At 39.6% G+C, this 21,969-nt stretch overlaps 1 protein-coding gene across 5 annotated transcripts in view; it reads left to right on the forward strand.

Moving 5' to 3' along the window:
• KLC1 (kinesin light chain 1) overlaps positions 1-21,969 on the forward strand; it is a 62,003-nt gene that overhangs the window by 27,738 nt on the left and 12,296 nt on the right. For 4 of the 5 annotated variants that reach the window (XM_061612257.1, XM_061612261.1, XM_061612260.1 and 1 more), the window contains exons 4-14: positions 1,600-1,678; positions 2,696-2,921; positions 3,593-3,680; positions 4,616-4,717; positions 5,905-6,078; positions 6,647-6,746; positions 8,880-8,929; positions 9,012-9,079; positions 10,113-10,221; positions 12,111-12,272; positions 21,371-21,501. In XM_061612257.1, coding sequence (XP_061468241.1) covers positions 1,600-1,678; positions 2,696-2,921; positions 3,593-3,680; positions 4,616-4,717; positions 5,905-6,078; positions 6,647-6,746; positions 8,880-8,929; positions 9,012-9,079; positions 10,113-10,221; positions 12,111-12,272; positions 21,371-21,501 — 1,289 coding nt within the window. The remainder of the gene's footprint in view (positions 1-1,599; positions 1,679-2,695; positions 2,922-3,592; positions 3,681-4,615; positions 4,718-5,904; positions 6,079-6,646; positions 6,747-8,879; positions 8,930-9,011; positions 9,080-10,112; positions 10,222-12,110; positions 12,273-21,370; positions 21,502-21,969) is intronic. The other variant, XM_061612258.1, reaches the window with a different exon arrangement.

A 21,969-nucleotide genomic window follows, 5' to 3' on the forward strand; every position in this document is an offset into this window, starting at 1 on the left:
GCAGAGCGGCATGGAGGGCTGCGGCTGATTTGACAGCCCTGCTGTCAATGTTTGTAGCACTTGAGGCAGACTAAATGTTTTATATGGATAGGTACATGTAAAGACTGTGAGCCTCATAATCTTACTGTGATACATAATATTTAGGATACTCTTGCAAACCTGCTAGATTTCCACTGTACATACTTGGTTTGACCTTGGTAAAGTAGTATATTACTGTCTTTTACACTTAAATCTGCTTTCCCAGCCAAATAATTGGTGCCCAAAGCAGCTTACAAACACACTTCATCCACACATTGACCTGTGCTTTAACGGAACAGCTAGATAGGCAATTGTAAAATACCCAAGGACAGTTTGGACACCATTTGAACCCATTCAAAACCAGTTGGATCCTGTTATTGGATCCATTGGAAGGATTCCACCCCCCCCTTGTTTTAATCCTGGTGAAGTTCAGAGCCTGAGAAATTTCCAAGTAATGACCTAATCTCCCTCACTCCCACATATTGCAGTGATCTCAAGTACATGGTCAATATAACATATTCAAATACATAGTCACTAAGGCTGTAAATCCTACGTATGCACACTTACTGGGAGTAAATCACGCTGGATTCAGTGGAACTGCACATCTGAATAAATATGCATAAGGTATTGTTAACAATGCAGTAACACTTCTGTCCATAATTCTTGGAGTTTCCCTACTATTACAACAAATCAAGCTACCTTTTTGGTAGTGTGTGTATTTATTGCCTTGATGAAGACTATAACTTTGTTCGAGATACAATATCCCTGCTGGATCGTGCCAGAGGCTCATCTAGTCCAGCATCCTGTTCTCTCAGTGGCTAACCAAATGCTGATGAGAAGCTTGCATCCAGGCCATGGCACAACACTCTCCCCACATATACTCCCAGCAGCTGATATTCAGAGGTAGACTCCCTCTGATGCTGGAGGGTAGTACTAGAGATGTGAAGGCTCAGAAGAAAGAAAAAAAGGCAGGGGGGGGAGTTGGAAACACACACACACACATCATTTTTTCTGATTTTTTTTCTAGGCCTTTACATCTCTAGGTAGTACACAGCCATCATGACAAGCATCCATTGACAGCCTTGTCCTCCATGAATTTGTCTAAACCTCTTTAAAAGCCATCCATGTTGGGGGCCATCAAGTTCCATAGTTTAACTATGCGCTATGTGAAAAAATACCTCCTGCTGTATGTTTTGTAACTTCCAACATTGAGCTTCATTGGATGATCCTGAGTTCTGATGTTCTATGAGAGTGAGAAAAAACTCTCTCTTTCTCCACACCATGCATAATTTTATACACCGCTATCATGTTTTCCTTTTTTCTTGCCTTTTTTCTAAACTAAAAGCCCCAAATCTTGCAACTTTTCGTCACAGCCCTGTGATCACCCTTTGTTGCCCTCTTCTAAAGACCTTCCTCTAGTCATAAGTGTAGACTTATGCTGTTCTTAAATATTAGTAAGTAATACAATTTTCAGTAACAGTCTTAGTTTCACAAGTAGAGGGGGAAAGGAGGAAGAGTAAAGGTGTTTTATCCATAATGATTCAGTAATTGTAACAGTGTTATTTCTGGGGGATTGCTTAGGAAGATAAAGACACCGATTCTACCAAAGAGCCACTGGATGACTTATTCCCCAATGATGAAGATGACCAAGGGCAAGGAAGTAAGTTTTTTTAATATATTTTTTGTATGTGTAGAGTGGGTACTAGGTGAGCTTTAGCTCCTGCTATAAGTCATTTGTGCTCAATACACAGCGTAAAGGGACAGCTGCAGCATTGAAGCCTGGTAGCTGACTTGCCAGAACCAATGGAAACAATAGACTTGAAACCTCTGGTGGGCAATCACAAGCCCTACTTATGTGAAGATTTTAGAGGTGATGAGGGTATACCCATATGCAAATTCCTTTCTCCTTTTCCCAGTTAGTTATAACCATGTCTGAATTGGAGAAATTATAGTTACTGCTGGCCATATGTGACTCAAATTAGACTGAAGCTGGGATCCAGTTCTGAAGCTAAGCATGCAAGGAACAAGCCTCCCCTAAGGTCATAGGTTTGGACCCCCTCCCCAAGCTGAGATAAGAGAAGAACACTCTCAGTGGCAACCATAGTGGATGAACTTTCTGATCCCTGCTTTTTCTGTTGGGCTGCATCCCATCCCATTCCATTCTCCTGGAAACATACTTTCAAGGGTACCTGGAATCAAAGAAATATAAATTGCTTACAAAACATTTTTCAGAATAGATTCAATGTATATCATTAGTTATAATAGACTCATGGCACACAACAATAGTTTGATAGTTAAAACGTTTATTTATGTATTCTTTATTTATAAATGTATTTGTATTCCACTATTTTGTTATATACCACTTTCATGTTTTTAACAAGTTAAAAGCAACCATACAATTAAAACATTAAAAATACAGTAAAAACAAAGGTCAACTATTGCGAAAAGACATCTTCTTAATTGCTTGCATAAGCCTGGTGTAACATAAAGATTTTCAGCAGGTGTTTAAATGTTAAGACAGAAGGCACCTGCTGAATCTCTGTTGGCAGAGCATTCCAGAAAACTGGGCCAATGACACTGAAGGCTCGATTTCGTGTCAATGTTAAATGAGCCTTGCCAACTTGAGAGTGTGATCTTAATGAAGTTGAATGTACTTTCCCTGCTTTCTTCTTCCTAGTTCAACAGCCACATAGCAGTGCAGCAGCTGCTGCCCAACAGGGTGGCTACGAAATTCCAGCACGATTAAGGACCCTTCATAACCTTGTCATTCAGTATGCCTCCCAAGGCAGATATGAGGTTGCTGTACCCCTCTGTAAACAAGCACTTGAAGACCTGGAGAAGACATCAGGTCATGATCACCCTGATGTTGCCACTATGTTGAACATACTTGCATTGGTATACAGGTTGGTAATTTTTAAAACCCTTTTTATTTTCTAAATGATTTAATGCTACAACTATAATTAAATAAAAGTGTTTGTGTGTTTTGAGGAGTTACTCATGATGTCAAGTAACAAGGTATTTTAGTTTTAGGAAAGTTTGCTGCCTCTTTATAAAAGTTCTGATCATGGTTTTTTGAAGGAGATAATTATGCAACTTGAATAATATTTACAGGTTTTTGAGCTGGGTAGCAGGCAATCTTGCTTTAGCATTAATTGGCAACTCATGGCCTATGACCTGAATCCGCCCTTTGCTTTCACGCTGGTTGTATGTGGTGGCCCTAGATTGGCTTTGGTGCCTGTTGACTGGTGGGGAGAGGGAGGAGAGCTGGATGTGCTGTCCCATAGTATCTTGCAACTGTGCTTCAAAGAGGTGTGGGTGGCAGCCTAAGCCCATCACCCTGGCCTGTCTTCTAGTTTTGATGCTCTGTTCTAGCAGCTAGCCACTACGCTGTAGCTCCACTGAATAATGGGAGCATCATGGGTACAGAAATAAAAAGAGCAGAATCTGCATTGGGTACTGACAATTTTTATCCTTAAGAAGATTCTGAAGTCAATTCTTGCTATTTCAGTGACTGAATCCTTAAATAATACATTTATGAAATATGGTTGTTAATCATGACTCTTATCTAATTTAGGGACCAAAATAAATATAAAGATGCAGCAAACTTACTGAATGATGCCTTGGCGATTCGTGAGAAGACCTTGGGCAAAGATCATCCAGCGGTTTGTATATCAGATAGGGTTTTTTGTTTCTCCCTTCCCTGTAGTTACTAAGTCCTTTTGTTTCCCTTTGAAACTCATTTTAATATTAAACTCAACAGGAAGGTTTTTAAACCCTGGCTTATCGTTAACTTCATTCAGGTAGGTAACCCTCAAAATAATGTCTTGCACTTCTAATACTTAAGCACAAATCTCTTCCATATTGGTCCACTTAAATTGCTTTCTTGCACACTTGTCTGATTCTGAATAATTTACATGATTTGAATTTACCCCAAACTCTGAAATATTTCAAATGTATTTTTGGATTTCTTTGGAGCTATGCTCATTCATACGAAATAGTAAAAACATTTGCTCAATGTCAGCAGTTTAGTAAATAATCTCTAATGATAGTTCTGCACTATAGAAAGGACATCTGAAATTATTTTACTTCCTAATTTATGCTGCTTTTGACAATAGTATTTTACTTTATCAAGAACAAAATTGTGCATTTCCTAATATTTCCAGCCCAGTGTTTCCCAACCAGTATGTTGTAACTAATCTAATGTCCAGAAGATTGTCCCCATGAGGCTTTTAGCTCTGGGCCAGGGCTTACAAAAAACTGGTTCTAGTCCTTTGGAAGATTTATTCCATGCTTGCTAGATTTCACTAGATAAGCTTGAGAGGATATATTTCCATTTCTGAATCTTAGTTTTTGTTCAATTAACCATAAGGTGAAATCGGCACCTTCCAACAACAAAAAATGCTAGTATTATTTGTAGGCTACCAAAGGTTGGGCATCACTGTGCTAGTTAAGACATATTTCACATTTTCTTTCTTAATTTCACAAGTATTCAACATTTGAATTGCAAATAAATGAATGCTCTAGGAGCTGCTTAATTTTTTCCAAATAATTTCAGCAGATATGTTATTAGATAGATTATCTTGTTCTCATTTTGCAGGTAGCAGCAACTTTAAACAACCTTGCAGTGCTTTATGGAAAAAGAGGAAAATACAAGGAAGCTGAACCCTTATGCAAGAGAGCTTTGGAAATCAGAGAGAAGGTAACTTGGAACAGCTATGTTTTATTTTTGCTAACTTCTGCTTTTCAAATCTCAAACTTCTCATGGTATTGACTACTTGTGTGTTAAAGTAGAGATTAGGTGTATATTTGTGTACGTTTAGGATTTGAAATAATTTCTCAAGTTTTAGAAATCAATTAGCTATATTTAGAAGTTGAGTCACAACCTACTCTCAAAGGACAGAAAAAAGTATCTTTGTAATTTGATCAGGTGCTGAGGAACATTTTTTTTCTTCCTGCAGGACCATGTCAGCTGTAGCACATGGCATTTCTGGACCATTTCACATCTCACAACTGTCCTGTAAAATTTGCTAGGATTCCCAAATATATTGAGTAGAGATAGATACAAAAACTTTTCTTCAGGATCATTCAGACCATGGTATTCTCGATCTCTGTGTATGGATGTGAAGGTTGGACAGAGAAAAAAGCAAATAAGAGAAAAATCAACCCATTTGAAATGTGGTGTTGGAGGAGACTTTGTGCATACCACTGCGAAAACGACAAATAATTGGGTGTTAGAACGAATTAAACCAGAACTATCACTAGAAGTTAAAATGATGAAACTGAGGTTATCATACTTTGGACACATAATGAGAAGACATGATTCATTAGAAAAGATAATAATGCTGGGGAAAACAGAAGGGAGTAGAAAAAGAGGAAGGCCAAACAGGAGATGGATTGATTCCATCAAGGAAGCTACAGACCTGAACTTACAAGATCTGAACAGGGTGGTTCACATCAGATGCTATTGGAGGTTGCTGATTCATAGGGTTGCCATAAGTCGTAATCGACTTGAAGGCACATAACAACTACCATTTTCGATCCTGCTTAGGGTTTCCATACTGAGGCTGTACTTGGCAGGCATGTACCATTCTCAGTTTTATGCACACATTTCATGAAGCAATTCTGTGAAGTTTCTAGTGGAAGTATGAAGGATTTCTAACAGCAAAGTTGTGATATAGAATATTTCCCAGACGCCTATGATGGGTGTAAATAATAGTAGCTAAATTGGATATAATGTTTTTGGAGGCGGAGTATAAATAGGGGCTTTGAATCTAGTTGAATTGGTGCTAGTGTAAATAGTACAGTTGACTGCTTTTCAAAAAAAGTATATAGTAAAAAAAAAAAACAGGTGACACAGGTGTAAATATGGCATGCTTTTATTTCTAGGTACTTGGCAAAGACCATCCAGATGTTGCCAAACAGTTAAATAATCTGGCATTGCTATGTCAGAACCAGGGTAAATATGAAGAAGTGGAATACTACTATCAACGGGCACTTGAGATCTACCAAACTAAACTGGGGCCGGATGATCCAAATGTAGCAAAAACAAAGAATAACTTGGTACGTCTGCAGAGTGGAGTTTAAAATAATAAGTGAGCTGCTGTATTTCTCATTTGCTGAAAACATGGGCTTGGAGCCAAAGAACTATGAGCAGTACTAAAATAGTTGATAGTGCTAGTACTGTCTTGCTAACACTTGTACAGGCGCTCAAGTTTGAGCAGTTATATAGAGTGTGTTGCAGTTTTTGTGCTTCTGCTTGCACAGGTGAAAATACATCTTTGGATCTAGTTTCATTTTTTTCATACCATACTCTAGTGTGGCATGTAACATAGACCTTCTGTAGTGCTGCCAATTAGTGTACTGAGCTAGATGGACCCAATGGTCTTACTTAGGCTGCAATCCAATACATGTCTACTCAGAAGTCAGCTCCATTGGGCTCAAGGGACTTACTCCCAGATAAGTGTGTATTGGATTGCAGCCTTAGTCAGCTTCCGATAAACCTTGTGCAGGCAGAAAAGCACATTTGGATCCAACCCATTGTTACGTGCTGAGCAAGTTACCTTCAGATAATAAATGTTTCTGGATACAGATCATTTAAAACTTACTACACTTGTGTCATCTCTTCCAGGCATCCTGCTACTTGAAACAAGGCAAATTTAAGCAAGCAGAAACTTTATACAAAGAGATCCTTACTCGTGCCCATGAAAGGGAATTTGGCTCTGTGGATGGTAAATATTTGTATTATGAAGGAAAGTTAGTTCATAGTGGAGTAATTGCGGGTTGTGGAGTAATGTTAATTTTAAAAGGCCATGGTTGTTTTCATTTCAAATGATGGCACAACATATTTAGAAATCATTTTAGAAATTCTTATATAAAATGCTTTGTCATAAATTGTTAAGCCAGACTTTGAAGAACAACAAAATTTTGTGTGTTGCACAATACTTGTTCTTCAAAAGTAGTTTTTTTTTCATGCTGCATGGCAACCACCTTTAAAATTGAGGGAAATTTTCCAAAGCTGTTTTTGATAATGATATTGGGCTCACTAGCATGTAATGCTAAATCCTGTTTTAACGCTATGTGCATGAGCTGGAAAAAACCTGAACAAGGCCTTGAACTTCTGCTCTCCTCCCCTAGTGCTGCTGGGAGAAGGTCTTCTGCAAAATTTAATTTCACTTTTCATACATCCTGGCCTGTTTAAAGTACAAACCAGAGATTGTGCTTTGAAACAAAGGGGTTTGGAAACTGCAGCTTGTGCAAAATGCAGTGGCCAGATTGGTAACAGGGACCAGACAGTTCGAACATATAAAACCGATTCTGGCCCGCTTCCATTGGCTGCCTGTATATTTCCGAGCTCGATTCAAAGTGCTGGTTTTAACCTATAAAGCCTTACACGGCTTGGGACCACAATTCCTGATGGAATGCCTCTCCCGATGTGAACCCACCCGTACACTACGCTCAACATCCAAGGCCCTCCTCCAGGTGCCTACTCCGAGGGAAACTCAGAGTCTGGCAACAAGGGAGAGGGCTTTCTCAGTGGTGGCCCCCAAATTATGGAATGATTATTTTGACGAGGTGCACCTGGCGCCGACACTGTTATATTCTTGGCGCCAGGTCAAGACTTCTTCTCCCAAGCATTTTAGGATGTGTTTTTAAAAATTTTTAAGTGTTTTTAAATTTGTGTATTTGTATATTTGTTTTTAATTGTTGTAAACCTCCCAGAGAGCTTCGGCTATGGGGTGGTATACAAATGTAACAAACAAACAAGCCAGATTTGTAATTTATGGCTTGAAGTTTGATGGTTTAGAAACTGCCCAGAACTTGTTTTAAACCATAATCTCTAGTTTATATGTTAACCACAAGCTGAGATATGTGGAAAGTGAAATTAAGCTCTACGGAAGGGATGGAGGGTGCAAGTGGGGAGTGCAAGCCAAAGGCTGTCTTGGGCTCACCTCAGCATGTGCATATTCTACCTTGTGCATGTAGCGCTAAGTCATGGTTTGGCGTTGTATGTGAGCTCAGCCTGTTAGGGGAAGTGGAGAGCACCTGCTATCTAATCAAAACAAAACAAAATCCCATTGGGCGTGCTTACAGTAGCTCTTTGGCTCTATCTTTATCTATCTTTACAAGTCATTGCAGAATTCTTCACAGGGTCTTAGGTCATCATGATAATAAAAAGAATGGCAAGGCTGGCATTCCGAATCATATGCTTTTAATTAGACAATTTAAGTAATTTGTTGGGTTGTTCATACAGTTTGCAAGCAGCAGTTGTACAGCCGTGGCTTCATTTGATGAGTTAATTATGTAAGCAGCTTGCATGAGATGTCAAAAGTATCACTGTGATAAAAGTGAAGTCTGCATATGTTCTAGCAAACAGCTACGCTTCTGACAGCATGTGCTATTTGCATTTCCATTGACATCAAGCTGCCTTGAAAGAACAATTCTTACAGTCTTGTAACTCTGATTTATAGGTACCTTTTCCCTCTTATAGCCTGTGGAAACATAAGGCACCTACTTGTACTATATCTTGGTTCTGACACAGTATGATAAGATTACTTTTTGTGACGTTTAGCTTACTTGAGAAAATTAAGGATTACCTAATAAATTTACAGAGTGGCTATTGGTGAGTGAACAAGATGTCCTAGAACTGTAAACATTGGAGGTGGATCTCTCTGCAGCTTTCCATAATATCTCCTTAGATCGTAGTCCTATACATATCCACTCAGAAGTTTTCTCTATTGAGTTCAGTGGGGCTTCCTCCCTCATAAGTGGAATTGCAGCCTTCAGCATTCTTCTGCAATGCTGGTCAAGTCAAACATGGGAATTTTATTTCACGCAGTATCCCTTACCTTATTTTTACATAGATGAAAACAAACCCATCTGGATGCATGCTGAAGAGAGAGAAGAATGCAAAGTAAGATGAAGTCTGAAGCAGATTTTTTTTTCTCCCTTGCAGCATTAAAGATAACAAATTTAACATACCGTTTTCAATTTAGGGAAAGCAAAAAGATGGCACTACTTTTGGTGAATATGGAGGCTGGTACAAAGCTTGCAAAGTTGATAGGTAGGTACATTTCAAAGCATTTAAAGTGTTACAAAAGTTCTGAAATTCTGCACTGAATTCTGAAATTTAGGAAAAAATCCCCATAGTGAAGAAAATTCATAAATTATTTAACAGTGTGAAGTCACACTATCATGCACTCTGCTTTCTGATGGAACCTGATGTAGATTTTTTGTTTGGGAAGATTAGTAGCTGCTTAAAACTCTGGTGGCTGTACTTTTACAGAGGTGGCTGTTTGCAGTCACTAGTTGCAAGTGAAGCCCAGCATTTCTGCATTTCCAAACTTCTGAATGGGTTCAGGGTGTTGGATTTATCGGGGCATTGGAGGCTTTAGATGACTAAATAGCCCGAATAGTTACAGATAACACAGGACAGGTTTTTCAAAGGGGCTGATGTCTACATTTTTCCATGGGTGACAGTATCTTGAGGCATGGAGGGACTTGCCCTTCTTCAGAGAGTGGAAAGAGGTACCAGAGGAACTGGTACTTGCCACAGTTTCAGTAATCCTAGTTCTAGCACTGCTGCCATATCCCTTCTGTTTCTTCTAATATCTCTGTGTTGTGAGATATGTGACAATCCCCCCTCCCTCTTGCATTGGAATAAAAACTCCGATTTCAGACCTGGTATACCAAGTAACAAGAACCAGAGAATCATGCATCAGAATTCAGTGTTATGTACCAGATTTTTTTTTAATCCTTCGGGACTGGAAAATTGAGCAGAGCTGATAAGGAGAAGAAATAGAATATAGGATCTGTGACTTTTTCAAGGTTACTGCTTCAGAACTAGCCTGGTTATGTAACAGATAGCAATAAAAAATGCTTGATACTCCTTGGCAATTTATCTTTCTAGCAAATAACTGCTTTTATCTATTTGCTGAGCTATTCAGAAGTCTTTGTGAGCAATAAGTGCCCATTATATAAATTTATGATGAGCATTGGCTTTTAATGGAATAGTCTACTGTACTATTAGACATAATTGTTTCATGTTAGGGATGCCATAGTCTGTTGTCAAACTAATTTTAATGCGTATTTTGTAGTCCAACAGTCACAACTACCTTAAAGAATCTTGGGGCACTTTACAGACGTCAAGGCAAGTTTGAAGCTGCTGAAACATTAGAAGAGGCAGCAATGAGGTCTCGTAAACAGGCAAGTGCTTTGTTCATCAAGTTTTTCACTTTTGATATGTTACAATTAACAAATAGCATGCTATTTTGTAACAAAGAATTTGAATTGACTAAATGGTGGTACTTTTATTGCTCACACTCCTAAAATCAAAAAAAGAAACAAACCCTTTCACGTTTACCCTAGGCTTTGGGTAATTAGAAGCTGCCGCCACCAGTGTATGTAGCCATGGAATGCCCATATTTTCTATGAGACTTTCCTAATTATGATTAGATGTTATGGTATACAGCTTCCTATGTTTTCTCCCTGCTCCATGCTGTGCTTTGGATTAAACAGAGTGTAGTGTTGAATCTGAGCTGTCCAGATGCTCTTTCTTAAATGACTTTGCATCCCTGATTGTAAGAGAGCCTGCTTTAGTGCTAGCCATGATCCAGCAGAACTGCTACATCCTGGTTAAAACAAATCATGGAAGAGGGTGGACTTATATAATGAGCATGGAGGGAATGCCAAGGTCAGGAGATCAGGAAAGTTATGTCTGCCCCTGCTGTATTGTTTTTCAGAAGCACTTTTTTTTCTTGGCAAAAGAATCCTTTCTGGTGAAAATTATAAATATAAGTTTATTTATTAATTACATTCATATCCCACCCTTCCTCCCAGAAGGAGCCCAGGGTATCAAACAAAACACAAAAAACACTCTAAAACGTCTCAAAAACAGTCTTTAAAATATACTAAAACAAAATATCATTAAAAACATATTAAAAGAAAACATTTTTTAAAGAAGCTTTAAAAACATCTTGAAAAGCAATTCCAACACAGACTGGGATAAGGTCTCTACTTAAAAGGCTTGTTGAAAGAGGATGGTCTTCAGTAGGTGCTGAAAAAATAACAAAGTTGGTGCCTGTCTAATATTTAAGGGGAGGAAATTGCAAAAGGTAGGTACCACTACACTAGGTCTGCTTCCTGTGTTGTGCGGAACGGACCTCCTGATAAGATGATATCTGCAGGAGGCCCTCACCTGCAGAGCACAGTGATTGACTGGGTATATATGTAGCATTTTGCACCAGCTGGAGCTTTTAGAAGAGTAGTATTTCTGTATTATCTATCCAAATAAAGTTGTTCCACTAAAGTAACATACTTAGGCAATGTTGTCTGAAGGAGGTAATTTCTGTAACAACGCACTGAATTCTCACTACTTCCCTATGTATTCTGCATTTCTATATGTGTTGAATTGTGGTGGCATATGGCTCTGATTGATAAAGATTCAGTCATATGATTAAATGTATTCTAAATTTGACAATTTTGTTAACTTAGGCCAGGGTTCAAGGGGCTAAAGATGGAGTTCTGTGCAAACCAGGCTTTTCTGCCCCCCTCCCCACTGCAGCACCCATGAAGGAACATGCGCGCACAGTCCGAAGTTGTTCCTGAAGGTCAAAAGAACCTTCAGGGCAGGACTGAACATGGTATGAAGAACTGCAGTTAGAGGAGGTAACAACAGCAAACCCCTCTCCTCAAGTGGTAGTGCTTGGTGCTGTTTGGAACCTGGCCTTATTTATTTCCCTAGTTTACAAATTATTGTTCCACTAAAGACAGTTTGAAGGATTTCTGACCTTAGCAATTTCAGTCCATTCTTTTTGAGGTGGTCAACCAGAGCTATATACGGTATTGCAAATACAGATCTATTACAGTACTGGCTGTTTTTATTTTCAAGCCCTTCCTAATAATTCTGAACCTAGTATTTGGCTTTCAGATGTATGACATCTGCTGTACATTTATGCTTTATATACAACTAATGAACACTTATTACGAAGGAATGTTTTGTAGACTCCCTGTTACCTTGATATTTGTTGTTCTCACTCATAATGCAGAACTGCTTGGTGCAAAGTAAAATATGTTTTTCTTTACTTGGCTCACAGGGTCTTGATAATGTTCACAAACAGAGAGTTGCTGAAGTGCTCAATGACCCAGAAAGTATAGAGAGACGACGAAGCCGCGAGAGCCTCAATGTCGACGTGGTAAAGTATGAGAGTGGCCCTGATGGAGGAGAGGAAGTGAGTATGAGCGTAGAATGGAATGGGGTAAGTACAGTACACAGTGTAAGAAAATAGCCTAGACTGGCATAGCAGTTAAGTTATTCTGTTGTGTGTTCACCATTGTTCTTGGCTCATCAGTATCTGTAGATTTGAATGAAAGCAAAACAAATACCTTGCTTTTGGGGATATGTTCTGACCAATTAAGCTCAAATGAGGGAAAATTTTGCTAGAAAATAAAATTTGGATTTAGTTAGAAGTGCTTGAATGCTGATTGAATGTCCTGGTTAGAGGCTAGGGCCTAATCCTTACCAGTGGTTTGTTTTGTTACTGAAAGCAATGGGATGGCAATTGGTTTACTTTGCTTGTTCTCTCTATTTCCCCTTTTCTATATTTCCCCTTTATTTCAAAAGGTTTCCTTTTCTCTGGTTCAGTAGGAAGCACTACTGTGTAATTAAATGGAATTGGTACACAGAAATGAACCAAAAGCTCTAACTATAAGGAGAAAGTGGTTTCTGTTATAAGAGATGCATCTGCACCTCTCTTCCCACCTCAGCTTTGGTTCCAGGTGTCATGAGACATGCTGCAGACCCTGGCTTCTGTATCCAACAGTCTTGCTGTTTCACAGCATCGTGATGGTGCAAAAAGAAAATCCACCCATCTGCAGATGAAAACTTACTGCTTTCCTTTACCATGGGAAGCCTGTCAGATCCTTGATTAAAGTGAGACCTTTCCTATCCCATGACATCTAGTTTCATTGCTTAATGTAGAAGGTGCACCACACAAGTTACAGTAACAAGACCCTTCTAAAACTGCCATCATTTTTTAACATGTAACTGTGAGCCTGCCTTCTTGCTTTTAATTTGGTGCTTTTTATAAGTGAAACCAGTTCAAGCTTTTAGTAGTACTGACATGGTTTGCTACTCTTGATTTCTGTCACATTGGGCCCTGAGCACATGCATTAGGTGCTCTGATGTGCAAATTGCCAATGTCAGCCTTGTGGGGATTTAGTTACATAAGGCAGGTTTGCAGTAGTCATAGGTTTTTCCAAGTTTCATTTGTGATGTGGGTTACATTCCATACTGGAATATTTCTCAAGCTTTTGCTGCTGGAGCTATAATTCTTTGTCACTTGCCAGAGATTTGGGATCCTAAAGGCTGCTGTAGCTGTTTACTTTTGCTCTTTTGATACGGGAAATGTTTTCTGTTTCTGCTATTTATTAGGTTGGCTTTGGTGTTTGTTGTGCTAAGACAGTCAATCAGCATATAATGCAAATATTATTTCCTTAATACTGCCTTGATTTGTCTCTTTGGTACTGGAACTGTGTACTGTACTCTTCCCTGATTTTCTTTTTCTTCTGTAGTTGGCATGCCTTCAAATTTTCAAGTGGGGTGGGGTGGGAAGCATTTTTTCCATTTGATTTGTCTTTTAATTTAAAAGCATGCAGGTTTGGAGTTGATTGGGACACTCAAGACAATAACTAAACAGTATTTCTAGGTCAGTGACATTCACATTTGATAAAACTCAGATAAAAAAGTGAACTTTTCCAGAGTGGAATCCTCCACTTTGAGAAGCATGTGGCATTAATGAGTTTTCTTGTTCACTTAAGGGCTGAATCTCAAATCCTCTTTTTTGGTTAGTTATTTTATGTTCAAGTTCTAAACTGCGGATGATTTTTCTTTCTTCCACAGCATTCCATATCATGTTGACATTCTTAATTTGATAATTCTACAGGTGCTCACTTTACATTTCTTCACCACAATAATAATCTACCAACAATTATTGAGTAATATTTTGTGTCCCACACTTCATTCAAGGAGCTCATGTGAGTTACCCGGTTACATCCTTGTGAGGTAGATTAGACTGTGCGTGAAAGAGTGGCTCAAGATAACCAAGTGATCTTAATTATTTATTAATTATTTATTTATTATTTTATTTATACCTCGCCCTTCCCTCCAGCAGGAGCCCAGGGCAGCAAACAGAAACACTAAAAACACTTTGAAACATCATAAAAAGACCTTAAAATACTTTAAAATAAAACATTAAAAACAAAAACTTTAAAAACATCTTTTTAAAAAAGGGTTAAAGATATTAAAAGACATATGAAAAGCAATTCTAACACAGACGCAAACTGGGATAGGTCTCAAAAAGCTAATTATAGCTGAGTGGGGATTTGAACTCTGGTCTCCCTAGTCCAAGACTGATAATTTATCCGGTATCTACTTCAGCATACAAACTCTCATCCAGGCATTATTGCTTTTCACAGACAGCATTACTTAGGATCAAAGCCTAAGTAAGCACATGCAAGTTTGTTTTAAGTCAGTGAAATCTAGTTCTCAGTAAATTTTGTTGAGGAACAGGATGCATACTTGGTCCATTAATATCTATAGGAGTTCACAGACTTCGTGTGGGTTTCAGCAGCTACACTTTGCTGAGGGAACAATTCAACTTTGGTAAAACTGGTGATTAGAGATAACAAGCAGCAGGTAAGCTGGCCACTCTCTCATTGACTGGTGTTTCATTTGAGTTTTGAATATTTAGAGCAGCCTAGCCATCCAAGCCCATGAAACTTACTAAACTCATAGAAGTGTCAGCTATTTGATCTGAGGGCTTGTTCAGAAGGCACGTGATGCAGCTACCTTGCTGGAGCTGAGCAGATCTGGGTCCAGTCAGTACTTGGGTGGCAGACAGCCCGGGAATCTGGTGCGTGCTGGCGTGACTTCCATGGAGAAAAAGCAAGATAAAATGTCAGCAGCTGGGCATGGCACACCCTCAGACATTCTCAGCCAAGTACAGAAACTTCTCTACCTGGAAGCAATCCTAACTTGCCACAGCTGAGTGGTTATTTGCAGTCCTAATTTACATAAGTAGAAGTTCCAGTGAAGATGTTGCAAACTTCTATATGCCTTTTTGCTATCGATGCAGAGCAGTCAGCTACTTTGGTTTCTAGGGAAAAAATCATAGAAGACATGGAAGTTCTTACTGTCTGAGTGACTTGAGATAGTCTAGGTGAATTGTTAAATTGGAAATGGCAGTACAAATTTAACATGCTGTTTTGTTTGTAGAGATGTGATTCCAGAAGTGTTTAACTCAGATTTTGAATTAACTTTATTTATTATATATATATATCCCGCCCTTCCTCCCAGCAGGAGCCCAGGGCGGCAAACAAAGCGCTAAAAACACTTTAAAACATCATAAAAACAGATCTTAAAATACATTAAAACAAACAGCATTAAAAATATTTTCAAAAAAACAACTTTAAAAAAGGGTTAAAAACATTATTAAAAAACATATTAAGCAATTCTAACACAGATGCAGACTGGGATAGGTCTGCACATAAAAGGTTTGTTGAAAGAGGAAAGTCTTCAAAAGGCGCCGAAAAGATAGCAGAGATGGCGCCTAATATTCAAAGGGAGAGAATTCCACAGGGTAGGTGCCACCACACTAAAGGTCCATTTCCTATATTGTGCAGAACGAACCTCCTGATAAGATGGTATCTGCAGGAGGCCCTCACCTGCACAGCGCAGTGATCGATTCGGTATATAAGGGTAAGACGGTCTTTCAGGTATCCTGGTCCAGAGCTGTATAGGGCTTTGTACACCAAAACTAGAACCTTGAACTGGCCCGGTAGCAAATGGGCAGCCAGTGCAATTCTTTCAGCAGCGGGGTGACATGTTGGCGATACCCTGCCCCAGTGAGCAGTCTCGTCGCCGCATTTTGCACCAGCTGCAGCTTCTGGACCAACCCCAAGGGCAGCCCCACATATAGAGCACATTACAGTAATCAAGCCTGGAGGTTACCAGTGCGTGAACAGCAATGGTCAGGCTATCCCAATCCAGAAACGGCCACAGCTGTCTCACCAGCTGATACATTCTGCATTTCACAAATTGCCTTCTCATTCCAGGGGCTCGGCTGGGCTGCCAGAGATAGAGTTTCCTCCCATCTTGGGTCTATCACATAAAATTTGATAGCCAAGCCAGAACAGAAGATTCAAAATATGGGAGTTGAGCAAGCAAATATGTGTAGTTGTCAGCATTTTAAAATGTGACGTAGGGCTCAATTGTTGTAAAGCAGTATTACTTTCATTGACTTCACCTGCCCTGCCACTGGTCCAGCCTTACAAACTACTTGCAAAGGGCTGAGGTTCAGCAGACTTCATACAAACAGGCTACATATAAACACTGCACACCAGGCGTAGATCAGTGGATAGCTCCATAGGACCCAGTGAATAAGATGGGTGGAGTCCTGCTTCCCTGCCAGGTGCAGGCTCTACACATATAAAGCCTTCTTAAAATCGGCCCAGAAGACATTGGTAGAATTCATTAGGTCTTTGTGTCCTGTGTATTCATTATACAATTGTCAAACACACTTTGCTGAAGCATGGAGACTAAACCGTGTTCTCTTAAAGTGCTGCCTTTGCTTGAAATAGTGAATAAATTTTAAAATATGCATAGAAGTACGTGTGTGTATCTCCGAAATGTAAGGGATTGCATCTGAAGATGCACTTGTTGAAGGACACTCATGAAACAGGAATTTCTATCCCCTCAGAAGAGGCTTTTTGGGAAGCGCAGGAAGCTGCGGCGGGGAGGAAAGGGTAGAAATTCTTCTTGCACACACAGTTCTTTGCTACAGCATTGAGTTACTTAGTGTGTACATTTTAAATCCAAAGCACGCCGTGTTTCAGGAATGCCACTTGTTTTTTTAAAAAAAGGATTACTGACAAAATTCCAAGTAAGTATTTGATAACTTAGTTAACAGTTCTTCTCCCTTTCCACTTTGATTTATTTAGTAACTTCTGGTCTTTTCAAAGCAAAAAGAGAGAGAAAAGCCTTCACAAAGTGGCTTGCAGTATTAAACTAGCTGTAAATACAGTTAAAAACAATAAAAGATCAATACAATAATAAAATACAGTAAAACTTTTTTTCATAAAAAGCTGCCAACGCATTCCTATCAATGAATAGGCTCATCCTTCTGGGAACGCCTGCAGAAATGTGTATATATATTGCGACTATACAACAAAAAGTGTAGATCGTCGATGCCTTTGAATGTCACAGGGAAGCATGTTCCACAGGACAGGAGCCCCGCTGCACACCGCCAACCTCCAGCAAATGCAGCACCACAAGGAGGGCCCCCACAGATTACTGTAGTGATCTGGCAGGCATATAGGGAATCTGGGGCCCAATCACTTGAGGATTTTGTATACTTTGTATGCAAACAACAAAACCTTAAACTCAGCTCAGTAACATATTGGCAGCCAGTGCAGTTCTCTCTGTACCAGCATTAAGTGTTGTGGAAAAGCATCAGCTACAAGCCACGTTGCCACATTCTACACGAGCTGCAGCTTCCAGACCAAGCATAAGGGCAGCCCCACATAGAGCACATTGCGATAATGCAGTGTTGAGGTTGCCAGAGCATGGACCACTGAAGCCAGGCTGTCCCTATTAGGAATGGCTGTAGTTGGCGTACCAGCTGAATCTGTGTAAAAAGCACTCCTAGGTACTAAGGCCTCTAATGATGGATCAAGGAGTACTCTCAAACTACGTACCTGTTCCTCAAGAAGGAATGCAGCCCCATCCAGAACAGGTCAGTGGCCTATATCCTGGACACTTGAGCCATTACCCCACAGGGCCTCTGTCTTGCCAGGATTGTCTGTTACCTGGATATTATCTAGCCTGTTACTGCATCCAAAGACTAGTCTGGGGATTGCACAGCCACACTTAATGTGGGTGTCATAGATAAATAGTTGAGTGTTGTCAGTATTTGGATCAAACTTCTTTCCCAATCTCCTAATGACTGATTCCAACAGCTGTATATCAGTGCTAAACAGCATGGGGGACAAGATGGAATCCTGTGGCATCCTATAGCGTAGTTGCCAGGGGGCTGACAGGCAGTTCCCCAATGCTGCTCTCTAAAATCAACCCTGCAGGTAGGAAGGAGAACCACTGAAGTACAGGGCCCCCAACTCCCATCTCACAGAGCCAGTCCAACGTGGTGCTATGCAGATTTTGTGGATCCCCAGCCAACATGACCAGTCTTCAGGGATTATGGGAGTTGGAGTACACAACACAAAGGGCATCATGTTGGCTACCCCAGGTTTAATGATTACTGCTAGTGCTTTGATAACCACTGTATAGAACCTTCCATGTATGGGTGGAAGAGCCTCAGCTGTTTTCAAAAGGCTCTTGGGATCCTAGCCGTAGATAACAGTTCTCTTCATGGACATCCATCATTTTATGATCTTGGATAATCTCATCTCAGTATGCTATTCAAAAGATCTTCTCCACAAAGAAACACCTGTGCACTAGATAACTATGTGGCATGTTCTTAGATGCACCCTCAGTTAAATGAGAAGCACTGGACAGGCCCATTAGAACTCACTGTTGGTTCATATGTGCTCAGAATACATTCAGTACTCTCCTGTATCTACATGAATAATGGACTGCCTTCAAGTTGATCCTGACTTATGGCTACCCTATGAATAGGGTTTTCATGGTAAGCGGTATTCACAGGTGGGTTACCATTGCCTCCCCCTGAGGCTAGTCCTCCCCAGCTAGCTAGGGCCTGCTCAGCTTGCCACAGCTGCACAAGCCAGCCTCTTCCTTGTCCACAACTGCCAACTGGGGGGCAACTGCGCTGCTTGGGACTATGCAGCTTGCCCACGGCTGCACAGGTGGTAGGACACATAACTCCTGAGCCACTCCCTGTGGGGGTGATCTTTAGCTGGCCCTTGACACCCAGGAGACACTAGTGGGGATTTGAACTCACAGACTCTGGACTCCCAGCCAGGCTGTCCTCCCCACTGTGCTATACCAGCTGTGTTCTGTATCTGCACAATGCAGGGGAAAATCAGTAATGGTGAGCAGGGAAGCTTGTTTGCAATTACTAATCTCATTAAAGAACCCCCGATCAGTTTCTAAGGAACCCCATGTATCCTAGGAACAAGGTTTGAAAATGCTTGTTCTAATAAAATGTTAAAGTTTGGTAATGTGGATTGGTTAACAATGCTTTTTGTATGGGCACATCTCACATATTTCATAGACATTAAAGCTTAATATACCTTGTTCTGATTTATTTCTTTTCATCACTTTTTATTTTGGTTTGTGTGTTTCTTAAAACTAAAATCTCACTTGCCATAATATACATCTTTGTTTTCAATTAAAATGTATCTATCTGCCTGCCTTTGTTGTGCACAGGAATAGGTGTTTTTTTAAAGACAGTTTTTAAGGAAAAGATACTGATTACTTATGCGCTTAAAAGTACAAAATGCTGTGCAATATAGAACATAGAATAAAAGACAAGAGAACCTGGCCTGAAGGCTTGCCATCCTCCATTGGATTGTTTTGCCTTATGGATACTGAAAATTTTAAGCTGTTGTCTCTGTTGACTTTGAGGATTTATACCCAACACTGTTGTGTGACCTAGAAATACTGTTAAAGACTAATGAGCTTGGAATTGAAAACTGTTGAACTTCTACCCACAACAGTTTCATTCAGTTTTTTCTCTCTCCATTTCTGTCTGACAGGCCTAGCTGCCTTTTCTGATTCTTACACTGTCTCCTTCCTGCATGGCGGGCGTGCACCATCTTCAAGCTCTAACTTCTCTCCGCTACTGACTGCCGTGTATTTAGCAATCCCTTAGGATCCTTGTCAGAGCTACACTTCTTGTAAAAAGGCCACTTCTTCAGTGCTGGTGTCTCTCTTTCTTTGGGACAGGGATTCCTCTTTTTTCCTGTACATGTGTAGCTTTGCCAGATATGTATCTAGTCTTTCAAAATGTGGTGTTAATAACCATTTGCTGTGTAACAGATGAGAATTAATAAAACTAAGAATGAACTTTATAAGTAGCTGTTTCACTATGATGAAAGGTAGTTAAAATATCACACAAGGTATTATTAAAATGGCATGATGGTGACCTTTACAGAATGAACAGTTTTAAAAAAAAAGTAAGGCATGTGCTCACAGTGCTTTAAAGTATATTTAGAGACCTATAACATGGGTTAACATCAATATGGAACTCTGGATGTCTTCACTTATGCTTATTCTAAAGTAGCAGTGCTGTTTAGTCTTCATGTGAAACCTCCGCAGTAATGCTTTTCTCTACTAATCTCGGTGTTGGGTGACTTAGTGTATTTGTCTTTCTAAATTCTAATAAACTCACTCCAACTGATGCCTGTCTCTGTCTGCTGAGTAGTGCTTTCAATTCTGCGTAACTATTACAGTAAAGAAGGCTTTCTAGAAACGGCAAGGCATGATTAACTTGCAGTTATGTACACATGGGTTTTTTCCCTTCAGAAACAATGATGATAATAGGTTTTGCAAATTTGACTTTCTGTAAAAACAAGAACTAAAACAACAAATCTGTCTCCAAATACTGTGCTATAAAATGTATTAACGTAACATGAAACAAGCTCTAGATTCACATGGTATCTTTCTGGAACACAATTAAGGGCACAAAGTACAAGAACTTTCAATATGGCATTTAGTGATTGCATACGCTTTTGTTCTTGAATAACCTATGCATGTCTGTTAGTATTGCCCAGGTTAGATGGAACAAATTTATTAAATGTATAATGCTACTGCTTGGTGGTGGTCTTTTACTGTGTTCCTATGACTGCATCATGTATAGCATGGAGTGGTGTGGTGGTCTACATAATTATCTATCCTGCTAAGAGAAATTTCATATATTCTGCGAGAAACTGCACCTGTCCATAAGGTTTTGGTATACATTTGTTTATTTTACCTTTACTGTTGGAGACTAAGCAGTATTTAGCTCAGTTGTTTCTTTGAGGGAGGAGGGGGCACAGTCCATCAGGACCTTCTCCTGAGTATGTCTCATTGAAATGTAAGGGAATTGCATAACGACTTATGTCAGTGCAGCTGGTGTAGGAGAAGATCATGCCTGGACTGGGTGTAGAGGAATATTTGATTAAATAATGGATTTCTAGTGCTCATCCTAGAGTACTAGGGAGGGTAGTAATAATTACACAAGCACGCTAAATTAAACTTTGCTTGGAATTAAGTGATATAATTTTGCTGTTATCACTTAATGGCAGCAAACTAAGAATTTTGTCTCGGTAGTTGTTTAACTGCTAAATTGTGACAGAAGGGCAAAAGCTTTGCAGTTTTAAGTGTGCTCATTTTTTTCAGGATGGCACTGGATCTCTAAAACGCAGTGGCTCTTTTAGCAAACTCCGTGCTTCAATTAGACGCAGCAGTGAGAAGCTGGTGAGAAAGCTGAAGGGAGGAAGTTCACGAGAGAGTGAACCAAAGAACCCTGGGTAATTATTTCTAGATGTGCTGGAATGCTTGGTGTTGTCCCCGTCGTGCTGTGTAATAGCCTTTTTCTGCTGTATAACTATATGGTGTGTAAATTGCAAAACATAAACCTGACAGCAATTCTCACAGAATTGTAATACAAAGGATGTTAATGGCACTTGTGAAAAGATAGTCCTAACAACTGGAAAATTTGATCTCTGTATTTGAACAGTTTGATTGTAAACAATGTAGCGGCTTTGTAAAAGCAAAACTTGTAAACTCCAGAAAGAGTCACCCCAGGAATACTTGTTCTGTCTTCCCACACGGGGAAATTATTGATACACTTGGCTGAATTTCAGCAGTTTCCTCTTGAACAATAAAATATAAATACATTCGTTCTGGGAACAGGATTAGGTCATATTTGGTTCAGGAGAAATTACATACATTTACAAATATGCATAAAATGCAGTTACATTAGCTTATTAAAACTT

Source organism: Rhineura floridana, chromosome 2 (assembly GCF_030035675.1).
Source record: "Rhineura floridana isolate rRhiFlo1 chromosome 2, rRhiFlo1.hap2, whole genome shotgun sequence".
Classification (NCBI taxonomy): Eukaryota; Metazoa; Chordata; class Lepidosauria; order Squamata; family Rhineuridae; genus Rhineura; species Rhineura floridana.